The sequence below is a fragment of the Manis pentadactyla genome, chromosome Y, assembly GCF_030020395.1.
Source record: "Manis pentadactyla isolate mManPen7 chromosome Y, mManPen7.hap1, whole genome shotgun sequence".
NCBI classification, from domain to species: domain Eukaryota; kingdom Metazoa; phylum Chordata; class Mammalia; order Pholidota; family Manidae; genus Manis; species Manis pentadactyla.
Window position 1 is genome coordinate 23,681,495 of NC_080039.1, and position 23,992 is coordinate 23,705,486.

Consider the following 23,992-nt stretch of genomic DNA (forward strand, 5'->3'; position numbering starts at 1 on the left):
TTTTTGAAATAAATGTTTTTGGTTCTTCAGTGGTTCACAGCCCTTGTTGGAGGCCTTGTGTCTCCTCTGCCACCATAAACAATTTGGTGTTTTCCAGATACCCAGCTTTATCTAATTCTTCTGTGACTTTTATTTTCCTTAATATTGACATAAACAACCAAATGAGAATTTTTTTAAGACAGACTCCTGTGTTGTAAAGTGAGATGTCATCCAGACAAAAATACTACACATAGTACTTTTAGAGCTACGTTCTTTTGACTTTTCCTTTTCCAGTAACACACAACTGAGAATTTTTTCACTCAGCATATAATTTTAACAGAGTAAGTTCAAAGGACTTGCTCATTTTATATTATAAAAATAAAGGATTTCCAGCCTTGGGTAAGCCTAGTTACCAATAATTTATAATCATTATGGGTGTGTAGGTTTTTTGAATATTTGAGACTGTTAACAGATACTCATCTGGTAATTGTACAACAACTTTATCAAATGCATTTGAACTCCTGTCACCCTAAATTATCTGTGAAAGTACTTAATGTTATTTTCTATACCAGAAAATTTTTTCCTTGCAATAACAGGGTTTAGTAGAAGAAAGAAAAATGAAAAAAAACTATAAACTATACTTAGAAATTGCTTCAGTGAATGTGAAGAATAGAAGGGGGATTATGCTGAAGTTATTTGTGATCGCACATTGAGCAGATCATATTTTCCTTCAGATTATGTGAAAAGTGTTGGTTGTTGGTAAATTGGGTATATATAAATACCACTGTTACAGGCTGCCTATTAATGATAAATGCTCATTGCCTTTACTTACTTTGGATAAAGTCAGCAGTGATGTGTATATACATGTGTATAATCCATTGTTTTTGTTATTTTGAAGAACATGAGAACTGTGATCCACAGACTGTGAGATTTGGAAGTCAATACAGTCATGTTCAAGAAGTCCAAGAACGGCTTAACTTCCTTAGGTTGGTTCTAAACAATTAATGTTATCTTTAAGGGACATAAAAGGCGTACTGTGTTAATATTCTCTAGAATTTAGTCTTTTGTTTGATGAACATCACACCCTGCAGATGAATGTTTTACACATAAGAACCATTGCCAAAAAGTGATGTAACATTTCCTGTGTGATCATTACTAAATAGTTTTAATTACCTGAGGGGAATACAGAAATTTTGCCTATCTTTTAAGCCAAAGCTAAATGTAGTCTTGGGCTGAATTTGTCCAGTAATGTCTAGCTTTAACGACATGGATGTGGATATGGATATATAGAAGTTTCTTAGAAATGCAGCTACCTATCATAGCAGAAAAGAATAGATGAATCATAAGTATTATAAGCAAAATTTCCAGGACACAAAATTTTTCATGAAATCTAGTTATTTATTATTTAGGTTAATTCTTGGGAATTTTCTCTTTAAATTATGTACATTGTATATGCTATCAATGAACCGTGTAATCATTGATGGGAAATATTTAGATTTATACATGAAATCTTTTTAAGTCCATAGTTGCTTTAAAGAATCTTATAATCTGCTCAAAGGTTTGATCTGATCTTTTCAGATACAGGTGTTTTACATCAATTCCACTTGAGAAAAATTATCTTACCAAGTTCTATGATGTTTATTTAAACTGCCCTTTTTTAAAACCATCTGGTAAAAAGGACTTGCCTCCACATATTGAGACTCTCCTGTAGTCGATCATTATTTTTGATGAGTGTGTGCTGTATCTCTTAGGTTTTTATTGCAATAGAAACCTTGTTGAGGGATTACTTTATTAAAGTTTAGAATCAGAAGACCTTTTATAGTTCCTGCCTTATAAATACCTAGAACTGCAATTCATCAAAGGGAAACAGAACTAAGAACTTATGCCTACTGTATAATTGATTTTTTACAAATCACCTTATCCTCATAGCAACCCTGTGAGGCAGGTGACATTCCAGTTTGAAATAAGAAAACTGATGATTCAGTTTGGGAAAGTTAACTTCTTTGAAGTCACACAACCAGCATGTAATTGAACTAGACTACCCATACTGTGTGTCTTACTTTAAAATCTGTTCTTTTCTTTGACACAGCTCTTTTTCAAACTTATTTTAGAGCTTAATTTGAAACTACTGCATTTTATTATTCTGGGTCTCATCTTCCTAATTCATAATTGAACATAGGAGGGATTGGGTAGGATTAAAAGCTAAAAGGCTTTTTCATACTCAGACCTAGAAATACAGAGGTATTAGAGACATACAACCGTGACCCAGAAGAAGTAACCCATTAGCATTAAATAATCAACACACTGTTGGATAAGAAGTATTAACATTCTGATAACTAAGAATTAAATTCAATGAAAAATCATTAGTCCAGTTAAATTAGCTTCTGTTTCCTCTTACTGTCTTTCATAGAAACAGAGTAGGTGGAGAAGTGCTCCGGGAACCTAGAATCTAACTGAGGGAAGGGATTAATTGAAGAGGAGTCTTCAATTTCAGTACACTTTTTTTTTTAGTGGACAGAACTGATAATCACACAACCAGAAATCCCCAGACTAGAACAGTTTGATTATTGATAAACATGCTAATGACTTCTGACATAGAAAAAAGCTAAAATTTTATGTAGGTTATTTTGTTTATTGTGGCCAGGTACTGAGGTTATATCTTCAGAAGTTTAAATTTTGTAAGCAGCGTGGTTTTTTAACAACATTCAGTTATCCCTGACGGTCACTTAAGGTAATACCTCATTTTCCAGTGAAGCCACCATGTAAGAAGGGAGCTTTAAAACGAGTATCTGGTTTCAAAAGCTAAACTTCTTGAGATCAAGGGAAAAGAGAAATACTTAGGGTAAGTAACAGAATTGCTAGCACGGTGCAGTTTTCCCATAATACATGCTTGTTGGTAAATGAATGAATATTGGTGCTTATTTTACTACCATAAGTGTCCAAGAAATAAGTTCTTTTTAAAGAATACCTTTTTAGCTGTAATTAAAATGTAGTTGTGACAAATGTATTATTTCAGGCATATAGAAATTGTGTTTGAGGATAAAATTTTATAAAACTAATTACTGATTTCTGAAATTTTTCCAAGATTTTTATTGAAAGATGGCCAACTGTGCCTCTGTGCTCCTCAAGCAAAACAAATATGGAAATGCTTAGCAGAGAATGCAGTTTACCTTTGTGACCGTGAAGCTTGTTTTAAGTGGTATTCCAAGTTAATGGGGGATAAACCAGACTTAGATCCTGATAGTAATAAGGACTTCTTTGAAAGTAGTGTGCTTCAGCTTAATCCTTCGCTGTTAACTGAAAATGGAATAAAATGTTTTGAACGAATCTTTAAAGCTGTTAATTGTCAAGAGGGGAAACTAGTAGCAAAAAGAAGAGCCTACATGATGGATGATTTGGAATTGATAGGATTAGACTACCTTTGGAAGGTAAGTGAGAAGGAGGAACTCTTGTTTGCAAACATTGTGCCTGAGTTGTTTTTTTAAAAAAAAAATAGCTAAAGGGTCATAATTTAACGATTAGGTTATATTTATTTATTCTGCTCTTGTACTTGCCCTAGGAACCTAGGGGGAGTATTTTTTCACCTTCAGCATCCTGTGTCACCTATTTTTGCTAGTGGCTCTTGTGTTTTTTTTTCTCTCTCTTCTTTTACCACCTGCCTTGATGTTTCTTTTGTACTTATTTAGAATCTTTTGAGATATATACAAGTGCACTGATAGTTGTAACTTACATCTTTCATCCTCCCCTCGTAAGTCATTTTTTCCACTTTTTATGAGGCCATGGTACATTTGATGCCAAAATGACTGATGGACAGAAGAGAGGGCTATTATTTGTAAGGAGTTATTAATAGTTTTACTGACACTGTTTAATTTATGATACATTTTAAGAACTGGAGAGTGAAATTCTATATTCTGTTTAAGGCTAACATTTCTATTTTGATAAGTAAATCCTGTTGCCATCCTTTAAAAATCAAATGTATTACATTGTTGTATTTCATCGTATATTTATTTTCATTGTGGATTTTTTGTTTGCAAATTGTAGATGGACTAAATGTTTGATACGGTGTTTCACCAGAATCAGTGGTGTTCAGACATTTTTAAACAGTTAACCACCGTGAATAAAAAAAATGATATAATGCTAGCTGATAAAGAAATAAAAGCCTGCTTTTCTCTGCTCAGTCCCCACTAGCTGCTTTCTTTTCCCTCCTTAAATCTTTTAAAGGGTCAGCCCTGAAATATTCTTAAAGACTTAGGATTCCAAACATAGTTTAAAACCCAATGATTTAATTGGACAAATTGATAAATGTGCAGAAACTGTGTTTGACAGCATCGCCCTTTTGTTAAATGGTTTTTCTGTGTAAATGCTTTACCTTGTTTGAATTTCTCCTTGAAAATATCAGTTGACCCACCAAATTGCAGAGTTAAATAACATTGGTTAAAGTGCATTTTGTTCTTTTCATTTTTAAGCAAACTGCTCTGTGGCAAAAACTTGAAACTTGGTTATATATTAATCCTTAATTTTCAAGTTTACGTAAATTTATGTTATGGTTTTACTTTATCGAAGTTAAATTGCCTAATACTGTATTAAAAATAGTGAGTGAATGAGAGCTTACGTGCCAAAACAAGATACAACTTGAATGCTAATATTACTATAATTCTGGGTTCTAGGTTGTGATTCAGAGTAATGACGACGTTGCCAGCAGAGCTATAGATCTCCTTAAAGAGATGTATACAAAACTTGGGCCCATATTACAGGTCAATCAGGTAAGATTTGAAATGCATAAAAACTTTTATACAACTAAATTGAAATTAATTTTGTGTTTAGTAGAATCTTTTTAAACTTAGGGTTAATTTTTAAACTAGAAATTAATCTTGTTCAAAATAGGTATTTAGGTATTTAATCCACACCTGCCCCCTACAAAATGGTAACTCAGTTGATTGTTCTTTGGTAATCATTCATTAGGATGTAAGGATTATTTTGAATATAACGTATGTTGAGACAATCAAAAATTGACTGAATTTGACATTTAGTCCTGAAGTTTTTACTTCAATTGGTATATGCTTGCTTATTTTCTTATTACGAGCTTCTTTTTTGTGTTTTATTGTCAAATATGATATGATTGAGTGTTACCAAAAAGTTGAGATTTATTGTCTTTAATTGGACTAATATAATTTTTTATGTTTAAACTTCAAAGCAGTCTGAGCTATTTGGACAATCATTTATAATTTATAGGTAGTTATCCATGAAGACTTCATTCAGTCTTGCTTTAATCGTTTGAAAGCTTCGTATGACACATTGTGTGCTTTGGGTGGCAATGAAGACACAATTAATTTTGCAACGCAGGAAGCCATTCGAATGGTTCGAGTATTAACTGTGTTAAGGGAATACATAAATGAATGTGACGGTGATTATCATGAGAAAAGAACAATTCTACCTATGTCAAGGTTTGTAAGAAATTTATCTAGTAGAGTAAACTTAACAGCTGTTATTTTCTTTGCCAGTTTAACCCCATGTATGATACATGGGTTAAAAGGCTATTAAAAAAATTTTTCATTTCTGGATTTTGTTGTCCTGCCTTTTAAAAATTTACTTGAAAACATTGTTCTCAGCAATGTGCTGAATATGATTGTGGTTTTTTTCTCCTTATTTGAAATTGTTACACGACCTTTTTTTTTTTCAGACATTTCAGATATTGTTAATGTACAATTACTTGAACAACATTATGGTTACTAGACTCCCCTTATTTTTTTTAAATTTTGGTATCATTAATCTACAGCTACGTGAGGAACATTGTGTTTACCAGAGTCCCCCTGTCACCAAATCACCCCCCTATACCCCTTTGCAGTCACTGTCCATCAGCATAGTAAGATGCTGTAGAATCACTACTGGTCTTCTCTGTGTTGTGCAGTCCTCCCTGTGCGAACCCCCTGCCACCCACCACATTGAGCAAGCTAATTATAGTGTCCCCTTTTTTCCCTCCCCCACTGCCCCCTTGTCCTTCCCTTCGCACCCATCCTCCCCCGTCCCTTTCCCTTTGGTAACTGTTAGTCCATTCTTGGATTCTGTGAATCTGCTGCTGTTTTGTTCAGTTTTTTTCTTTGTTCTTATACTCCACATATGAGTGAAATCATTTGATACTTGTCTTCTCCACCTGACTTATTTCACTGAGCATAATACCCTAAACCTTTTTTTTTTTGAAAGTAGAAAGTTTTGAACTTTATTTTTGTGAGGCATTCATTCTCACTAAGAACAGCTTTCTACTTCTATCTTTTGTAGTTCCATTCTGTTACCACCATTACATGCGGTGCTGGTATTTTGTAGTTGATGTGTTTTTAACGTTCCTTACCCATTTACACTTTTAACACTTAATTCCTAAAAGCTGCTTATTCTGTAGATAAATCAAGTATTTTTAACCGTACATATATACATAACCATAAAATTATATACAAATTCTGAATTACATATATAACAAAGACGTAAGTAAATAAACTCAGTAGTAACAATTTAAATGGCATCTCTAGTTTGGGAGAAGTTTATAGAAAAGGTAACCATCACATTTTTAAAATTGTGATTATTTATAAATGTAAAATTGCTTCTTTTTTTTTTTTTTTAATAATTATTTTTTATTGAAGGGTAGTTGACACACAGTATTACATTACATGAGTTTCAAGTGTACAACACAGTGGTAGAACATTTATATACATAATTCTAGGTTCCAGCTATCACCCTACCCGGCTGTTACAATATCTTGACTATATTCCTTATGCTATACCTTACATCCCGGTTACTAATTTATTTTACCATTGGAAGTCTGTCCTTTTTTTTTTTTTTTTTGTTTTTTGTTTTTTGTGAGGGCATCTCTCATATTTATTGATCAAATGGTTGTTAACGACAATAAAATTCTGTATAGGGGAGTCAATGCTCAATGCACAATCATTATTCCACCCCAAGCCTAATTTTTGTCAGTCTCCAATCTTCTGAGGCATAACAAACAAGTTTTTACATGTAGAACAAATTCTTACATAATGAATAAGTTACATAGTGAACAGTACAAGGGCAGTCATCACAGAAACTTTCGGTTTTGCTCATGCATTATGAACTATAAACAGTCAGTTCAAATATGAATACTAATTTGGTTTTTATACTTGATTTATATGTGGATACCACATTTCTCTCTTTATTATTATTATTTTTAATAAAATGCTGAAGTGGTAGGTAGATACAAGATAAAGGTAGAAAAACTAGTTTAGTGTTGTAAGAGAGCACATGTAGATGATCAGGTGTGTGCCTGTAGACTATGTGTTAATCCAAGCTAGACCAGGGCAATAAAACATCCACGTATGCAGAAGATTTCTCTCAGAACGGGGGGGTGAGGTTCTAAGCCTCACCTCTGTTGATCCCCAATTTCTCACCTGATGGCCCCCCTGCGACTGTGCCTGTCTTAGGTTGTTCCTCCCTTGAGGAATCTTACCCGTCTCTGGCTAACCAGTCATCTTCCGGGGCCATACAGGGAAATGTGAAGTTGGTAAGTGAGAGAGAAGCCTTATTGTTTGAAAAAGTTAGCTTTTTACTTCTTTGCATATTTATGCCCTGTGGCTTCTATGCCCAGCATTTGTCTTGAGGTATCTTTACCACTTGGAAGAATTATGATACTCGGTAAATTTGATATGAGGCACGAATTCTATTTAAGGGTTGTAATTAGGAAGGAAGAAGAAAAGCTATAGAAGTAGCAGGCGGAAGAAAACATGGGAAGATTGATTATTTCTTTGATATATCTTCTTGTAGAGTAACTTCAGCATGTATAGGTTTTAAGCTACTACTTAAATTGCACACACACATTAACATAATAGGAGTATAGTTACATAACCAAAGCATATCTGTAATTACCAGCCATCTGCAGTGAAACCAAGAAAACCAGTTAGGCACCTTAGGCATTTGTGAAAACTTATCTATGATATGGTGGATATTGTCCAAATGAACTTGAACAGTCTGAGAGAAATCAGACAAATTAAAACAACCCATTCCTGGGGACTGTTCACATGCCATATGTTCTTTTAACAATAAATAGTTTGTAGTTGTAAGACTTTGGAGCGCTACAATTTGCACTTCTCCAAATTCTTGGTTGAGTTCCAACAGTATAGATCCAGTCCAATTTTGTTGTTTTACTGTATGCACAGGCCAGCTTAGATATCTCCTTCCTCATTCCCATGGCAGGTCCAGGAACTGGTGGGATGAGTGCTTCTACAGCTGTAGCAGTGCGTGGATCTTTGTTGGGGTTTTTTGATGATCATCTTCTGGCATGAGTCTTCCAGAGGGTGCAGATGTTGGAAGTTCTTTTTCATATCGTATCTTAGTTCATTTTCGGGGTAGCCCAATTAGGCTTTGATCCTCTGTATAAACACAAACAGACCCTTTGCCTACACTTTTATATGCCCTTTATACCCTTGTGTAGAACTCATTGGAGGTTACCACACAGGAACTGCCCTTTTTTTTTTTTTTTTTTTTTTTTTTGCTATCACTAATCTACACTTACATGACGAATATTATGTTTACTAGGCTCTCCCCTATACCAGGTCTCCCCTATAAACCCCTTTACAGTCACTGTCCATCAGCATAGCAAAATGTTGTAGAATCACTACTTGCCTTCTCTGTGTTGTACAGCCCTCCCTTTTCTCCTACCCCCCCATGCATGTTAATCTTAATACCCCCCTACTTCTCCCCCCCTTATCCCTCCCTACCCACCCATCCTCCCCAGTCCCTTTCCCTTTGGTACCTGTTAGTCCATTCTTGAGTTCTGTGATTCTGCTGCTGTTTTGTTCCTTCAGTTTTTCCTTTGTTCTTATATTCCACAGATAAGTGAAATCATTTGGTATTTCTCTTTCTCCGCTTGGCTTGTTTCACTGAGCATAATACCCTCCAGCTCCATCCATGTTGCTGCAAATGATTGGATTTGCCCTTTTCTTATAGCTGAGTAGTATTCCATTGTGTATATGTACCACATCTTCTTTATCCATTCATCTATTGATGGACATTTAGGTTGCTTCCAATTCTTGGCTATTGTAAATAGTGCTGCAATAAACATAGGGGTGCATCTGTCTTTCTCAAACTTGATTGCTGCATTCTTAGGGTAAATTCCTAGGAGTGCAATTCCTGGGTCAAATGGTAAGTCTGTTTTGAGCATTTTGATGTACCTCCATACTGCTTTCCACAATGGTTGAACTAACTTACATTCCCACCAGCAGTGTAGGAGGGTTCCCCTTTCTCCACAGCCTCGCCAACATTTGTTGTTGTTTGTCTTTTGGATGGCAGCCATCCTTACTGGTGTGAGGTGATACCTCATTGTAGTTTTAATTTGCATTTCTCTGATAATTAGCGATGTGGAGCATCTTTTCATGTGTCTGTTGGCCATCTGTATTTCTTTTTTGGAGAACTGTCTGTTCAGTTCCTCTGCCCATTTTTTAATTGGGTTATTTGTTTTTTGTTTGTTGAGGCGTGAGAGCTCCTTATATATTCTGGACGTCAAGCCTTTATCGGATGTGTCATTTTCAAATATATTCTCCCATACTGTAGGGATCCTTCTTGTTCTATTGATGGTGTCTTTTGCTGTACAGAAGCTTTTCAGCTTAATATAGTCCCACTTATTCATTTTTGCTGTTGTTTTCCTTGCCCGGGGAGATATGTTCAAGAAGAGGTCACTCATGTTTATGTCTAAGAGGTTTTCGCCTATGTTTTCTTCCAAGAGTTTAATGGTTTCATGGCTTTCATTCAGGTCTTTGATCCATTTTGAGTTTACTTTTGTATATGGGGTTAGACAATGGTCCAGTTTCATTCTCCTACATGTAGCTGTCCAGTTTTGCCAGCACCACCTGTTGAAGAGACTGTCATTTCGCCATTGTATGTCCATGGCTCCTTTATCAAATATTAATTGACCATATATGTCTGGGTTAATGTCTGGATTCTCTAGTCTGTTCCATTGGTCTGTGGCTCCGCTCTTGTGCCAGTACCAAATTGTCTTGATTACTATGGCTTTATAGTAGAGCTTGAAGTTGGGGAGTGAGATCCCCCCTACTTTATTCTTCTTTCTCAGGATTGCTTTGGCTATTCGGGGTCTTTGGTGTTTCCATATGAATTTTTGAATTATTTGTTCCAGTTCATTGAAGAATGTTGCTGGTAGTTTCATAGGGATTGCATCAAATCTGTATATTGCTTTGGGCAGGATGGCCATTTTAACGATATTAATTCTTCCTAGCCACGAGCATGGGATGAGTTTCCATCTGTTAGTGTCCCCTTTAATTTCTCTTAAGAGTGACTTGTAGTTTTCAGAGTATAAGTCTTTCACTTCTTTGGTTAGGTTTATTCCTAGGTATTTTATTTTTTTTGATGCAATTGTGAATGGAGTTTTTTTCCTGATTTCTCTCTCTGTTGGTTCATTGTTAGTATATAGGAAAGCCACAGATTTCTGTGTGTTGATTTTGTATCCTGCAACTTTGCTGTATTCCGATATCAGTTCTAGTAGTTTTGGGGTGGAGTCTTTAGGGTTTTTTATGTACAGTATCATGTCATCTGCAAATAGTGACAGTTTAACTTCTTCTTTACCAATCTGGATTCCTTGTATTTCTTTATTTTGTCTGATTGCCGTGGCTAGGACCTCCAGTACTATGTTAAATAACAGTGGAGAGAGTGGGCATCCCTGTCTAGTTCCCGATCTCAGAGGAAATGCTTTCAGCTTCTCGCTGTTCAATATAATGTTGGCTGTGGGTTTATCATAGATGGCCTTTATTATGTTGAGGTACTTGCCCTCTATTCCCATTTTGCTGAGAGTTTTTAACATGAATGGATGTTGAACTTTGTCAAATGCTTTTTCAGCATCTATGGAGATGATCATGTGGTTTTTGTCTTTCTTTTTGTTGATGTGGTGGATGATGTTGATGGACTTTCGAATGTTGTACCATCCTTGCATCCCTGGAATGAATCCCACTTGGTCATGGTGTATGATCCTTTTGACGTATTTTTGAATTCGGTTTGCTAATATTTTGTTGAGTATTTTTGCATGTACGTTCATCAGGGATATTGGTCTGTAGTTTTCTTTTTTGGTGGTGTCTTTGCCTGGTTTTGGTATTAGGGTGATGTTAGCTTCATAGAATGAGTTTGGGAGTATCCCCTCCTCCTCTATTTTTTGGAAAACTTTAAGGAGAATGGGTATTATGTCTTCCCTGTATGTCTGATAAAATTCCGAGGTAAATCCATCTGGCCCGGGGGTTTTGTTCTTTGGTAGTTTTTTGATTACCTCTTCAATTTCGTTGCTGGTAATTGGTCTGTTTAGATTTTCTGTTTCTTCCTGGGTCAATCTTGGAAGGTTATATTTTTCTAGGAAGTCCATTTCTCCTAGGTTTCCCAGCTTGTTAGCATATAGGTTTTCATAGTATTCTCCAATAATTCTTTGCATTTCCGTGGGGTCCGTCGTGATTTTTCCTTTCTCGTTTCTGATACTGTTGATTTGTGTTGACTCTCTTTTCTTCTTAATAAGTCTGGCTAGAGGCTTATCTATTTTGTTTATTTTCTCGAAGAACGAGCTCTTGGTTTCATTGATTTTTGCTATTGTTTTATTCTTCTCAATTTTATTTATTTCTTCTCTGATCTTTATTATGTCCCACCTTCTGCTGACCTTAGGCCTCATCTGTTCTTCTTTTTCCAATTTCGATAATTGTGACATTAGACCCTTCATTTGGGATTGCTCTTCCTTTTTTAAATATGCTTGGATTGCTATATACTTTCCTCTTAAGACTGCTTTTGCTGTGTCCCACAGAAGTTGGGGCTTAGTGTTGTTGTTGTCATTTGTTTCCATATATTGCTGGATCTCCATTTTGATTTGGTCATTGATCCATTGATTATTTAGGAGCGTGTTGTTAAGCCTCCATGTGTTTGTGAGCCTCTTTGCTTTCTTTGTACAGTTTATTTCTAGTTTTATGCCTTTGTGGTCTGAAAAGTTGGTTGGTAGGATTTCAATCTTTTGGAATTTTCTGAGGCTCTTTTTGTGGCCTAGTATGTGGTCTATTCTGGAGAATGTTCCATGTGCACTTGAGAAGAATGTATATCCCGCTGCTTTTGGATGTAGAGTTCTATAGATGTCTATTAGGTCCATCTGCTCTACTGTGTTGTTCAGTGCTTCCGTGTCCTTACTTATTTTCTGCCCAGTGGATCTATCCTTTGGGGTGAGTGGTGTGTTGAAGTCTCCTAGAATGAATGCATTGCAGTCTATATCCCCCTTTAGTTCTGTTAGTATTTGTTTCACATATGCTGGTACTCCTGTGTTGGGTGCATACATATTTAGAATGGTTATATCCTCTTGTTTGACTGAGCCCTTTATCATTATGTAGTGTCCTTCTTTATCTCTTGTTACTTTCTTTATTTTGAAGTCTATTTTGTCTGATATTAGTACTGCAACCCCTGCTTTCTTCTCACTGTTGTTTGCTTGAAATATGTTTTTCCATCCCTTGACTTTTAGTCTGTACATGTCTTTGGGTTTGAGGTGAGTTTCCCTGTAAGCAGCATATAGATGGGTCTTGCTTTTTTATCCATTCTGTTACTCTGTGTCTTTTGATTGGTGCATTCAACCCATTAACATTTAGGGTGACTATTGAAAGATATGTACTTATTGCCATTGCAGGCTTTAAATTCGTGGTTACCAAAGGTTCAAGGTTAGCCTCTTTAGTATCTTACTGCCTAACTTAGCTCGCTTATTGAGCTGTTATATACACTGTCTGGAGATTCTTTTCTTCTCTCCCTTCTTGTTCCTCCTCCTCGATTCTTCATATGTTGGGTGTTTTGTGCTGTGCTCTTTCTAGGAGTGCTCCCATCTAGACCAGTCCCTGTAAGATGTTCTGTAGAGGTGGTTTGTGGAAAGCAAATTCCCTCAGCTTTTGTTTGTCTGGGAATTGTTTAATCCCACCGTCATAATTGAATGATAGTCGTGCTGGATACAGTATCCTTGGTTCAAGGCCCTTCTGTTTCATTGTATTAAATATATCATGCCATTCTCTTCTGGCCTGTAGAGTTTCTGTTGAGAAATCTGACGTTAGCCTGATGGGTTTCCCTTTATAGGTGACCTTTTTCTCTCTAGCTGCCTTTAACACTCTTTCCTTGTCCTTTATCTTTGCCATTTTAATTATTATGTGTCTTGGTGTTGCCCTTCTTGGATCCTTTCTGTTGGGGGTTCTGTGTATTTCCGTGGTCTGTTTGATTACTTCCTCCCCCAGTGTGGGGAAGTTTTCAGCAATTATTTCTTCTAAGATACTTTCCATCTCTTTGCCTCTCTCTTCTTCTTCTGGGACCCCTATAATACGGATATTGCTCCTTTTAGATTGGTCACACAGTTCTCTTAATATTGTTTCATTCCTGGAGATCCTTTTGTCTCTCTCTATGTCAGCTTCTATGCGTTCCTGTTCTCTGATTTCAATTCCATCAATGGCCTCTTGCATTCTATCCATTCTGCTTATAAACCCTTCCAGAGTTTGTTTCATTTCTGCGATCTCCTTTCTGGCATCTGTGATCTCTTTCCGGACTTCATCCCATTTTTCTTGCGTATTTCTCTGCATCTCTGTCAGCATGTTTATGATTCTTATTTTGAATTCTTTGTCAGGAAGACTGGTTAGGTCTGTCTCCTTCTCTGGTGTTGTCTCTGTGATCTTTGTCTGCCTGTATCTTTGCCTTTTCATGGTGATAGGAATAGTCTGCAGAACTGGGACGAGTGACGGCTGGAAGGACTTCCTTTCTTCGTGGTTTGTGGCCCTCCTCTCCTGGGAGAACAGCGGCCTCTAGTGGCTTGTGCTGCGCAGCTGCGCGCAGACAGGGTTTCTGCTTCCTGCCCGGCTGCTATGGAGTTAATCTCCGCTGTTGCTGTGGGCGTGGCCTGGCTCGGGCAGCTACTCCAAAATGGTTGAGTCGCGTTGGAGCAGGAGCTGCTGGGAGGCTATTTATCTCCGTAAGGGGCCTCCCTGCTCCCTGCAGCCCAGGGGTTAGGGTGCCCAGAGATCCCGGATTCCCTACCTCTGGATTAAGTGACCCGCCCTGCCCCTTTAAGACTTCCAAAAAGCACCCGCCAAAACAAAACAACGACCACAAAAAAAACAAGAAAAAAAATTTTTTTAATTAAAAAAAAAAAAAAAAAATTTTTTAATTAAAAAAAAAAGGTGGTCGTTTGTTTTTCTTTATTCTCCGGTGCCAGCCTCAGGCCTCTGCTCACCGGTTTTTCTGCCCTGTTTCCCTAATATTGGGGTCCCTGTCCCTTAAGACTTCCAAAAAGCGCTCGCCAAAACAAAGCAGCAAAAAAGCAAAAAAAAAAAAAAATGGTCGCGCGCTTTTCTTATGTCCTCTGTCGTCCAGCCTCCAGTGCCTGCTCACTGTTCGTGCTGCCCTGTTTTCCCAGTATCTAGGGCCCTGCACTCTGGCCCGGATGGCTGGGGCTGGGTGTTCGGCAGCCCTGGGATCCGTCTCCCTCCCGCTCCGCCTGCTCTTCTCCCGCCGGGAGCTGGGGGGAGGGGCGCTCGGCTCCCGCGGGGCCGGGGCTTGTATCTTACCCCCTTCGCGAGGCACTGGTTTCTCTCAGGTGCGGATGTGGTCTGGATATTGTCCTGTGTCCTCTGGTCTTTATTCTAGGAAGGGTTGTCTTTGTTATATTTTCATAGATATATGCTGTTTTGGGAGGAGATTTCCGCTGCTCTACTCACGCCGCCATCTTCCGCCCCACCCGTAAAATTGCTTCTTGAATGTGATTTTTATTTTCCACCTTTGAGAGAAGAAGAAAAATACTTCAGGATGAATTTTGTTACCAGATTTTTTACATTAAATGTTTAGTAAAATCATGCATTTTCACAGTTCTGTCCAAACTCTCAAGCTGAAGCTCTTTCCACATTTAAAAAGTTGTTAGTGGATTAAACTTTTGTACCTTAGAAGAAAAATTGTTTGTTTGGTATTTATCTTCCTCTTACTTAATGTGAAAATACTGAATTCCCAGCTTTATGTTCTGGGCACTCTGCTGAATATGATTGTTTTTTGTCCCCTTATTTAAATTTTTTTTCCAGAGCATTCCATGGTAAAGACCTTTTTCTTATAGTTCAATTTCCAAACCATGGCGGACAGGTTGATGACTTGGACATACGGTCCCATACAAACGATACAGTTGGTTCAGTACGGCGATGCATTCTCAATCATATTAAAGCAAATGTGGCCCACACAAATATTGAACTCTTTGTGGGTGGTGAGCTTATAGATTCTGAAGATGACAGAAAGCTAATGGGACAGTTACACTTAAAAGATAAATCAGTAAGTACATATAATTTTCAAATATTTCCCCAAAAGTTAAACAGTTGAAACTTCTCATGTATTTACTGGATGTTTCTTCAGCATCTATTGTGTGCAGTCTTCTTTGTTAGGTGTTTGGGTTATTATCCTGTATAACGTAGGTTATTGTGACAGTAGTGTATTATAGAAAATAAACTTCTCATTGCTTATCTTGGGTAGGATTTTTAAAAAATATATTTCTAAAATTAAAGCATGAATTTTTAAAGTCTTTTTGAATCTACGTATCATTGCCATACTTTGTTGAAGATACTTTCTCTTGTTTTTGCTACTATTTTATACTATGATTTCTAGGTAATTACAGCCAAACTTACACAAGTGAGTTCCAACATGCCTTCAAGCCCTGATAGTTCTTCTGATTCTTCTACTGGATCTCCTAGAAACCATTATAATCACTACAGTGATGGCCCCAGTCCAGAAGTGGAAAGTTGTTTGCCTGGGGTAGTAAGTAGCTGCTATATATATAAGGCATTGCTCTTCTTTGGGAACACAACTATATGTAAAGAATACTTTTTCTGAGGACTTTGTAACTTTATAGATGGGCAAATATCAAATAAAATTACTCTTAACTATTAACTTTTGATGAATTTGTTAATTTTTGAAATTCAAAATGCAATTACCTTATAGTTATTATACTGTTTGCATAGAAATAATCTATTACAGTGGAACAAAAAGTACTATTAAACATGCACATGTAGAAAATACTACTGTACCATCAGTCATTTCTCTGGAAATGTTTGTAAAGGTGATCTGCTGTCTTTCTCATATCTAAAAAACAACTTATGCTTTTCTCATACTCTGTTCCCCTTTCTCCCTTATGAATTGTTACAGGTACAGCAACACCAGCCACTTCATGTCAGGGTGATTTGCGTCTTGTCAGTAACTGTTTTAGCAATCTAGTCAGCAGTAGTTACCCCTGAAGGGGTGAAGTGCCTTCTGCATAGATAGCCTCTGAGGGCTTGGAAGGTCCATAGTTTGTTTACAAAATCAGAACACTTGTCACAAAGAAATTAACCTAATTAGCTTAGAAAGATTAATAAGTTGCTAAATTTGCAACTTAAAGATCAGTGGATTTATAAAAGTAAAAAGGTGGGGAATGCAGATAATTTCAGGAATTAAAAATGGCAAATGCAAAAGAAGTGCTGAAGAAATAGGAAATTCATTTAGGGACAGTGAAGAGATTAATTTTGAATAAGAACTTTATGACATAGTTTATAGGTAAATTTTTTTGTATTCTATATTCCAGATAATGTCACTGCATCCCAGATATATCTCTTTCCTTTGGCAAGTTGCAGACTTAGGTAGCAATCTGAATGTGCTACCTCTTAGAGATGGAGCAAGAGTACTTATGAAACTTATGCCTCCAGGTAAGAAAATTGCCTAGATTCCCACTCCCACCCCCTAAATGCTGAGAAGTAGATTAAAAATAGATTACTTCCCATGAGGTATTTTTCATACTAGTCTGTTACAAGGATCACCATGTGAGCCATAAACATTGATAATGCGAAATTTTCCACAGATAGACAAATAATACTTAGGAGAATGTAATTTAAGAAAAGAATTTTAATTAACTAATGCATGTATTAAAAATCTAGGATTCTTCAGAGGCTATAATTGAAGAAAACAATATTCTCCCTCACCCATCCTCACCCTCCATTTCTTTTTTAAAGAGAGAACCATTTTCAACATGTAGCCTCTACTTACTGCCTATACCAAATTTTCTCTAAGTAGTGTTTGTTCATACCATTATTTTTTATGCCATTTAGATATTACTAAATGCTGATTTAGTTTAATGTAGATGGAGATTATTTGTTACATCCTCTCACATCCTTCTGGTCATCTCAGAAAGTTTGCTTAAATATGTATTAATTCACACTGTCAACATTGTGCAAATAGTATGAAAATATTGGGCTTAAAGTATGTTCTCAACATTGAAAAAAGAAAGACTGTATGTTTTAGTATCCTATGTTAGTTAGACCTATTTATACTAGATTTTAAAATTCCCTCCACTTTGATTAGCTTGTTTTTCTGTGAATTTTTTACTAAATTTCCCACATCCCTTCTAATAGTTTCTTAAAATAGCATAGCTAGCATGTGTTATATCATGTTTTCATGGTATTTCCTCCTGTTGTTCCTGTCTGGTTGTTCTCTTTGATACAGTTAACTGCTCTGAGACTAATTTATGTAACTTCCCTGTGGTGAATTCTCTGGTGCTCTTTTGTCTTAGGTATTTCTTGAGTCAGTCCTCATCTTGGTGAAGGCACACCCTCCAAAAATGGGTACATGGGAAGCAGATTTTTTTTAATAGTTTTTCTGAATACAGTTAAACCCTCACTTGTAGTAGTATGGTTTCTTTGTGTTGTGCATAGAGTTGAAGATTGAAAATTTGTTCCATTACAGTTCCTTGGGAAGTGGGAAGTCTGAAGCCATAATTTCCTTTCTGTTTGGGAGCCTTTTTTTTTTTTTTGGTATCATTCATCTACAATTACATGAGGAACATTGTGTTTACTAGATTCCCCCCATCACCACATTCCCCCCATATACCCCTTTACAGTCACTGTCCATCAGTGTGGAAGTCTTTTTTAAAGTGCTTGAATTCTGAAATCTTATGATGGATTTTTGTATGTGTTTTTTCTCTTCTGGGAGAGGCTACTCAACATTGTCAGTCAAAAGACTAACTGCTTCACATGTGAATGTTTGCTTTTTTGGTGTTTTGCTCGTATGTACTTATGCTTCATTTATGCTTTTGAAATTTTTTATACTTGAGAAAGTGCTATTGGGATTAAGTCCATTTTGCATGAAATTTTGCCTCCCCTATTCTACGTTTTTTTTTTTTTAATTAAGTTGATATAACAACATTTTTTACCTATTTGTTGTAATGTTTTTGTGGTTTTCTCCCCTGTTACTTCACATATGGTTCCTATTCTTTTTTTTTTTTTGGACATTTCCAGTGTTCCTGCTGTGATAGGACATTTGTGATCCATTAAACCTCATATTGTTAAAAAAAAATGCACTCCAGAGCCTGTGTTACAAAGACCAGTAAAATTTTATTGCTGTAAAGTACTGAATTGTTCTGTGGTAAGGCGAGTCAAGAGACTCAGACAGATTTTATTTCCAACAAAAATTCATGAAATTAAAGATGGTTACATCCGTACAAGTAAGTGAAATTCACTGTGGACTCTACTGATTGAATACACATGATAGGGTCAGATTCTTTCCACAGAGTATTTGCTAATTAATAATACAGTCAGTGAATGACTATATGGTATACACATACCTTATTGCACAAGCTTTGTAAATCTTTCTTCCTCAGTCTTTTTCTGTTTCACATGTACTGTTCCCATGCAAAGTTAACATTTTAGCAGATTCCACTCATGTTGTACTGAAGTAGTGTTTTCTCAACTTCCTTGAAAATATTTACTTACGTAGTTGTTATATGCAGGTTGTATTTTAGTCACTAAAGAGTTGACGTTGACTCAGCCTAAGCAACTACTGAGCAGCAGCATTAATCTATCAACTCATCATGGACCAGGAAAAATGAGTCATTTTTGTTTTTATTTTCTTACTGTGGTAAAAATATGTATGACAGAATCTGCCATTCAGTTACTTATGAATGGATAATTGAGTAGCATTGATTATATGCACAATATTCGACAGTTATATTATGATCACCACTGTTTCTAGTGCCTTTTTTTTTTAACTTACAACATCTCCAATGCTCTCAACTCTGTAATTTTTTCTTGCCGAAAGACTAATACTTTTAAAGAAGTTTATTTTCTGTGTACATATTTCTTCAACTGCTGCAATCGGCCATACTTAATGTCCTTATTAAAGTTAAATGGCTTTTATTTTTTATCTACCAAATGAACAGATTTCCCTACTCCAGCTCTGGAATCAGCCATTTTTTTGAAACCCAGTTACTACTAGTGTTAAATGATCTGTAGAAGCTAAGTCGTGGGTGCTAAGTGTTCATTGCGTTAACATATATGTTGCTGCTCGCATCTCCTCACAGTAAACAGAAGTAGGAATTACATATATGTATATATACATATGCTCATTTTCTCACCTGCTGTATGAAAGTCTGTGTATCTATCTACACAAAAATGATGCGATCACACCAATGCTCCTAAGTACAGTCCAATACTTGAGTCTACTTTTGTTTTCTCTCTTTTTATATTTGAAACTTAACTTCTGGCAGTGACAAACCTCATTCCATCTTATCCTTTCATAGGTATTCTTACTTGATTAATCCTATAATTAATCTTACCTCTCTATTAGCATTCTTCTCCATATTCTCTCACAGAGCCTGACCTGCATCACTTCTTAAGGTTGTCCTTCCACATAAAACAATTGTTTTTAATTTATTTTGATATCATTAATGTACAATTACATGAACAATATTATGATTACTAGACTCCCCCTATTATCATATCCCCCCATATGCCCCATTACAGTCACAGTCCGTCAGCGTACTAAGATGCTAAAGAATCATTACTTGTTTTCTCTGTATATACTACATTTCCCGTGTCCTACCCCCTGCTACATTATGTGTGCTAATCATGATGCCCCGTTTTCTTTCCCTCTTATCCCTCAATTCCCTCCCATCCTTCCCAGTCCCTTTCCTTTTGATAATTGTTAGTCCATTCTTGAGTTCTGTGAGTCTGCCGCTGTTTTGTTCCTTCCGTTTTCACTTTGTTCTTATACTCCACAGATGAGTGAAATCATTTGGTACTTGTCTTTCTCCATCTGACTTATTTCACTGAGTGTAATACCCTCTCGCTCCATCCATGTCGTTGCAGATGGTACACTTTGTTTTCTTCTAATGGCTGAGGTACTCCATTGTGTATATGTACCACATCTTCTTTATCCATTCATCTACTGATGGACACTGACGTTGCTTCCATTTCTTGGCTGTTGTAAATAGTGCTGTGATAAACGTAGTAGTGCATATGTCTTTCTCAAGCGGAGCTGTTGCAATCCTAGGGTAAATTCCTAGGAGTGGAATTCCTGGGTCAAATGGTATTTTTACTTTGAGTTTTTAAAGGAGCCTCCGTATTGCTTTCCACAATGGTTGAACTAGTTTACATTCCCACCAGCAGTGTAGGAGGGTTCGCCTTTCTCCACATCCTCGCCAACATTTGTTGTTGTTTGACTTTTGGATGTTGGCCATCGTAACTGGTGTGAGGTGATATCTCATTGTGGTTTTAATTTGCATTTCTCTGATGATTAGCGATGTGGAGCATCTTTTCACGTGCCTGTTGTCCAACTGAATTTCTTCTTTGGAGAAGTGTCTGTTCAGGTCGTCTGCCCATTTTTTAATTGGTTTGTTTGCTTTTTGTTTGTTGAGCTGTGTGAGCTCTTTATGTAATTTGGATGTCAACCCTTTATCAGATATGTCATTTATGAATATATTCTCCCATACTGTAGGATGTCTTTGTGTTCTATTGATGGTGTCCTTTGCTCTACAGAAGCTTTTTAGTTTGGTATAGTCCCACTTTTTCATTTTTGCTTTTGTTTCCCTTGCCCAGGGAGAAATGTTCATGAAGCAGTTGCTCATGTTTATGTCCAATAGATTAGAGTTTTTTGGTTGCACGACTTACATTCAGGTCTTTGATGCATTTTGAGTTTACTTTTGTGTATGGGGTTAGACAGTATTCCAGTTTCATTCTCTTAAATGCACCTGTCCAGTTTTGCCAACACCAGCTGTTGAAGAGGCTGTCCTTTCCCCATGGTATACCCATGGTTCCTTTATCATATTTTAATTGACCATATATGCTTGGGTTTATATCTGGACTCTGTATCCTGTTTCACTGGTCTGTGGGTCTGTTCTTGCGCCAGTACCAAATTGTTTTGATTACAGTGGCTTTGTAGTAGAGCTCGAAGTCAGGAAGCGCAACTCCCCCTGCTTTATTCTTCCGTCTCAGGATTGCTTTGGCTATTCAGGGTCTTTTGTCATTCCAATTGAATTTTAGGACCATTTGCTCTAGTTCATTGAAGAATGCTGTAGGTACTTTGATAGGGATTGCAGTGAATCTGTTTATTGCTTTATGCAGGATGGCCATTTTGACAATATTAATTCTTCCTAGCCAAGAGCATGGAATGAATTTCCATTTATTACTGTCCTCTTTAATTTTTCTTAAGAGTGCCCCGTAGTTTGCAGGTATAGGTCTTTCACTTGCTTGGTTAGGTTTGTTCTTGGGTATTTTATTCTTTTTGATGCAATTGTGAATGGAATTGTTGTCCCGATTTCTCTTTCTGCTATTTCATCATTAGTGTACAGGAAAGCAACAGATTTCTGTGTATTAATTTTGTATCCTGCAACTTTGCTGAATTCAGATTTTAGATCTGGTTGTTTTGGAGTGGATTCTTCAGGGTTTCCTATGTACAGTATCATGTAGTCTGCAGACAGGGACAGTTTAACTTCTTCCTTTCCAATCTGGATGCCTTGTATTTCTTTGTATTGTCTGATTGCCATGGCTGGGACCTCCAAAACTATGTTGAATAAAAGTGGGGAGAGTGGGCGTCCTTGTCTTGTTCCCGATCTTAAAGGAAAAGCTGTGTGTCTGTCATTTATGGCCTTCATTGTGTTGAGGCGCTTGCCCTCTGTACCCATTTTGTTGAGAGATTTTATCATGAATGAATGTTGAATTTTGTCGAATGCTTTTCCAGCGTCTATGGAGATGATCATGTGGTTCATGTGGTTTTTGTCCTTCTTTTTGTCGATGTAGTGGCTGATGATGGATTTTTGGATGCTGTACCATCCTTGCATCCCTGGGATGAATCCCACTTGATCATGGTGGATGATCCTTTTGATGTATTTTTGAATTCTGTTTGCTAATATTTTGTTGAGTATTTTTGCATGTGTGTTCATCAGGGATATTGGTCTGTAATTTTCCTTTTTTGTGGGGTCTTTGTCTGGTTTTGGTATTGGAGTAATGTTGGCTTCCTAAAATGAGTTTGGGAGTATTCCCTCCTCTTCTACTTTTTGGAGAACTTTAAGGAGGATGGGTGTTAGGTCTTCACTAAATGTTTGATAAAATTCAGTGGTGAAGTCATCTGGTCCGGGAGTTTTGTTCTTAGCTAGTTTTTTGGTTACCAGTTCAGTTTCTTTGTTTGTATTTGGTCTATTCAGATTTTCTGTTTCTTCCTTGGTCAGCCTTGGAAGGTTTTATTTTTCCAGAAAGTTGTCGATTTCTTCTATGTTATCCAGTTTGTACCATATAATTTTTCATAGTATTCTCTCATAATTCTTTGTATTTCTGTGTTATCCGTAGTGATTTTTCCTTTCTTATTTCTGATTCTGTTTATGTGTGGAGACTCTCTTTTTTTCTTGATAAGTCTGGCTAAGGTTTATCTTTTTTGTTTATTTTCTTGAAGAATCAGCCCCCCCTTTCATTGATTCTTTCAATTGTTTTATTCTTCTCAAATTTATTTATTTCTGCTTTAATCTTTATTATGTCCCTTCTTCTACTGACTTTGGGCCTCATTTGTTCTTCCTTTTCTAGTTTGATTAATTGTTAGTTTAGAGTGTTCATTTGGGATTGTCCTTCTTTCCTGAGGTTGGCCTGTATTGCAATATATTTCCCTCTTAGCGTTGCCTTTGCTGCGTCCCACAGATTTTGTGTTATTGAATTATGGGTGTCATTTGTCTCTGTATATTGCTTGATCTCTTGTTTTTATTTGGTCACTGATCCATTGATTGATTAGGAGCATGTTATTAAGCCTCCATGTGTTTGTGGGCTTTTTCGTTTTCTTTCTGTAATTTATTTCTAGTTTCATACCTTTGTGATCTGAGAAGCTGGTTGGTACAATTTCAGTGTTTTGGAATTTATTGAGGTTCTTCTTGTGGCCTAGTGTATGATCTGTTCTTGAAAATGTTCCATGTGCACTTGAGAAGAAAGTGTATCCTGTTGCTTTTGGATTCCTTCCACATAAAATTTAAGCAAAGCACTACTAAAAACAATAATTCGTGTCTTTTAGAGATAACCTGGACTGCCCACTCAGTAATCTCAGTGTACTGTATATGTACTCTTTTGATATGTATTAAACATTTCGAAATGGTAAAAGAGGAATAAATACCATAGAGGTAAGGCCACTGAATGAAGGTGGAAATCTGAAAAAAGGGGGACATAGAAGGAAGTGTGGGTCAAGAGCAATACAAAGATGGGAATAATTTTCTTATGGTAGAGCTGAAAGAGCTTGAACAAGTGTAGCTGTCAAGCTAATGCCTTTTTTTCTTCTTATTTGAATGTTACTTACGTGTCACTGTTCTGGCTCCCCTTCTTCAGGGAACTCTTATCTGAACAAGCTAAACTTCTGTATTATACTGACATTATTCCCCTGTTTGCCAATTGAATATGACCTAATTGGTGTTCAGAAGTGTGTTTGTGTACGACAGGCTGTATTACTTGTTTTCTGCTCTTATTGATAGGTTTCTTGTTTCGTTCTCTTCCTTACGTGGCCACTTGTTTCCACTGAAATAATTTTTCATTATTACAAAGCCAACTTTTTATATTGTACTAAATTTAAAGCTACATAACATAATACACCTCATTTTGTGTTTCCAGAGAACAAGGATATTCTTTTATGTATCCATAGAAGACTTTATGTAGATCAGAATGTCTAACATCTTTGATACTTTTGAAAACTAACCAGT

General features: G+C 36.6%; 1 protein-coding gene across 3 annotated transcripts in view; it reads left to right on the forward strand.

Annotated features, from left to right (window-relative positions):
- LOC130682128 (probable ubiquitin carboxyl-terminal hydrolase FAF-X) overlaps positions 1–23,992 on the forward strand; it is a 173,747-nt gene that overhangs the window by 54,226 nt on the left and 95,529 nt on the right. For all 3 annotated transcript variants that reach the window (XM_057496259.1, XM_057496261.1, XM_057496260.1), the window contains exons 14-20: positions 878–965; positions 3,065–3,407; positions 4,647–4,742; positions 5,212–5,423; positions 15,060–15,300; positions 15,631–15,780; positions 16,583–16,703. In XM_057496259.1, the coding sequence (XP_057352242.1) occupies positions 878–965; positions 3,065–3,407; positions 4,647–4,742; positions 5,212–5,423; positions 15,060–15,300; positions 15,631–15,780; positions 16,583–16,703 (1,251 nt within the window). The remainder of the gene's footprint in view (positions 1–877; positions 966–3,064; positions 3,408–4,646; positions 4,743–5,211; positions 5,424–15,059; positions 15,301–15,630; positions 15,781–16,582; positions 16,704–23,992) is intronic.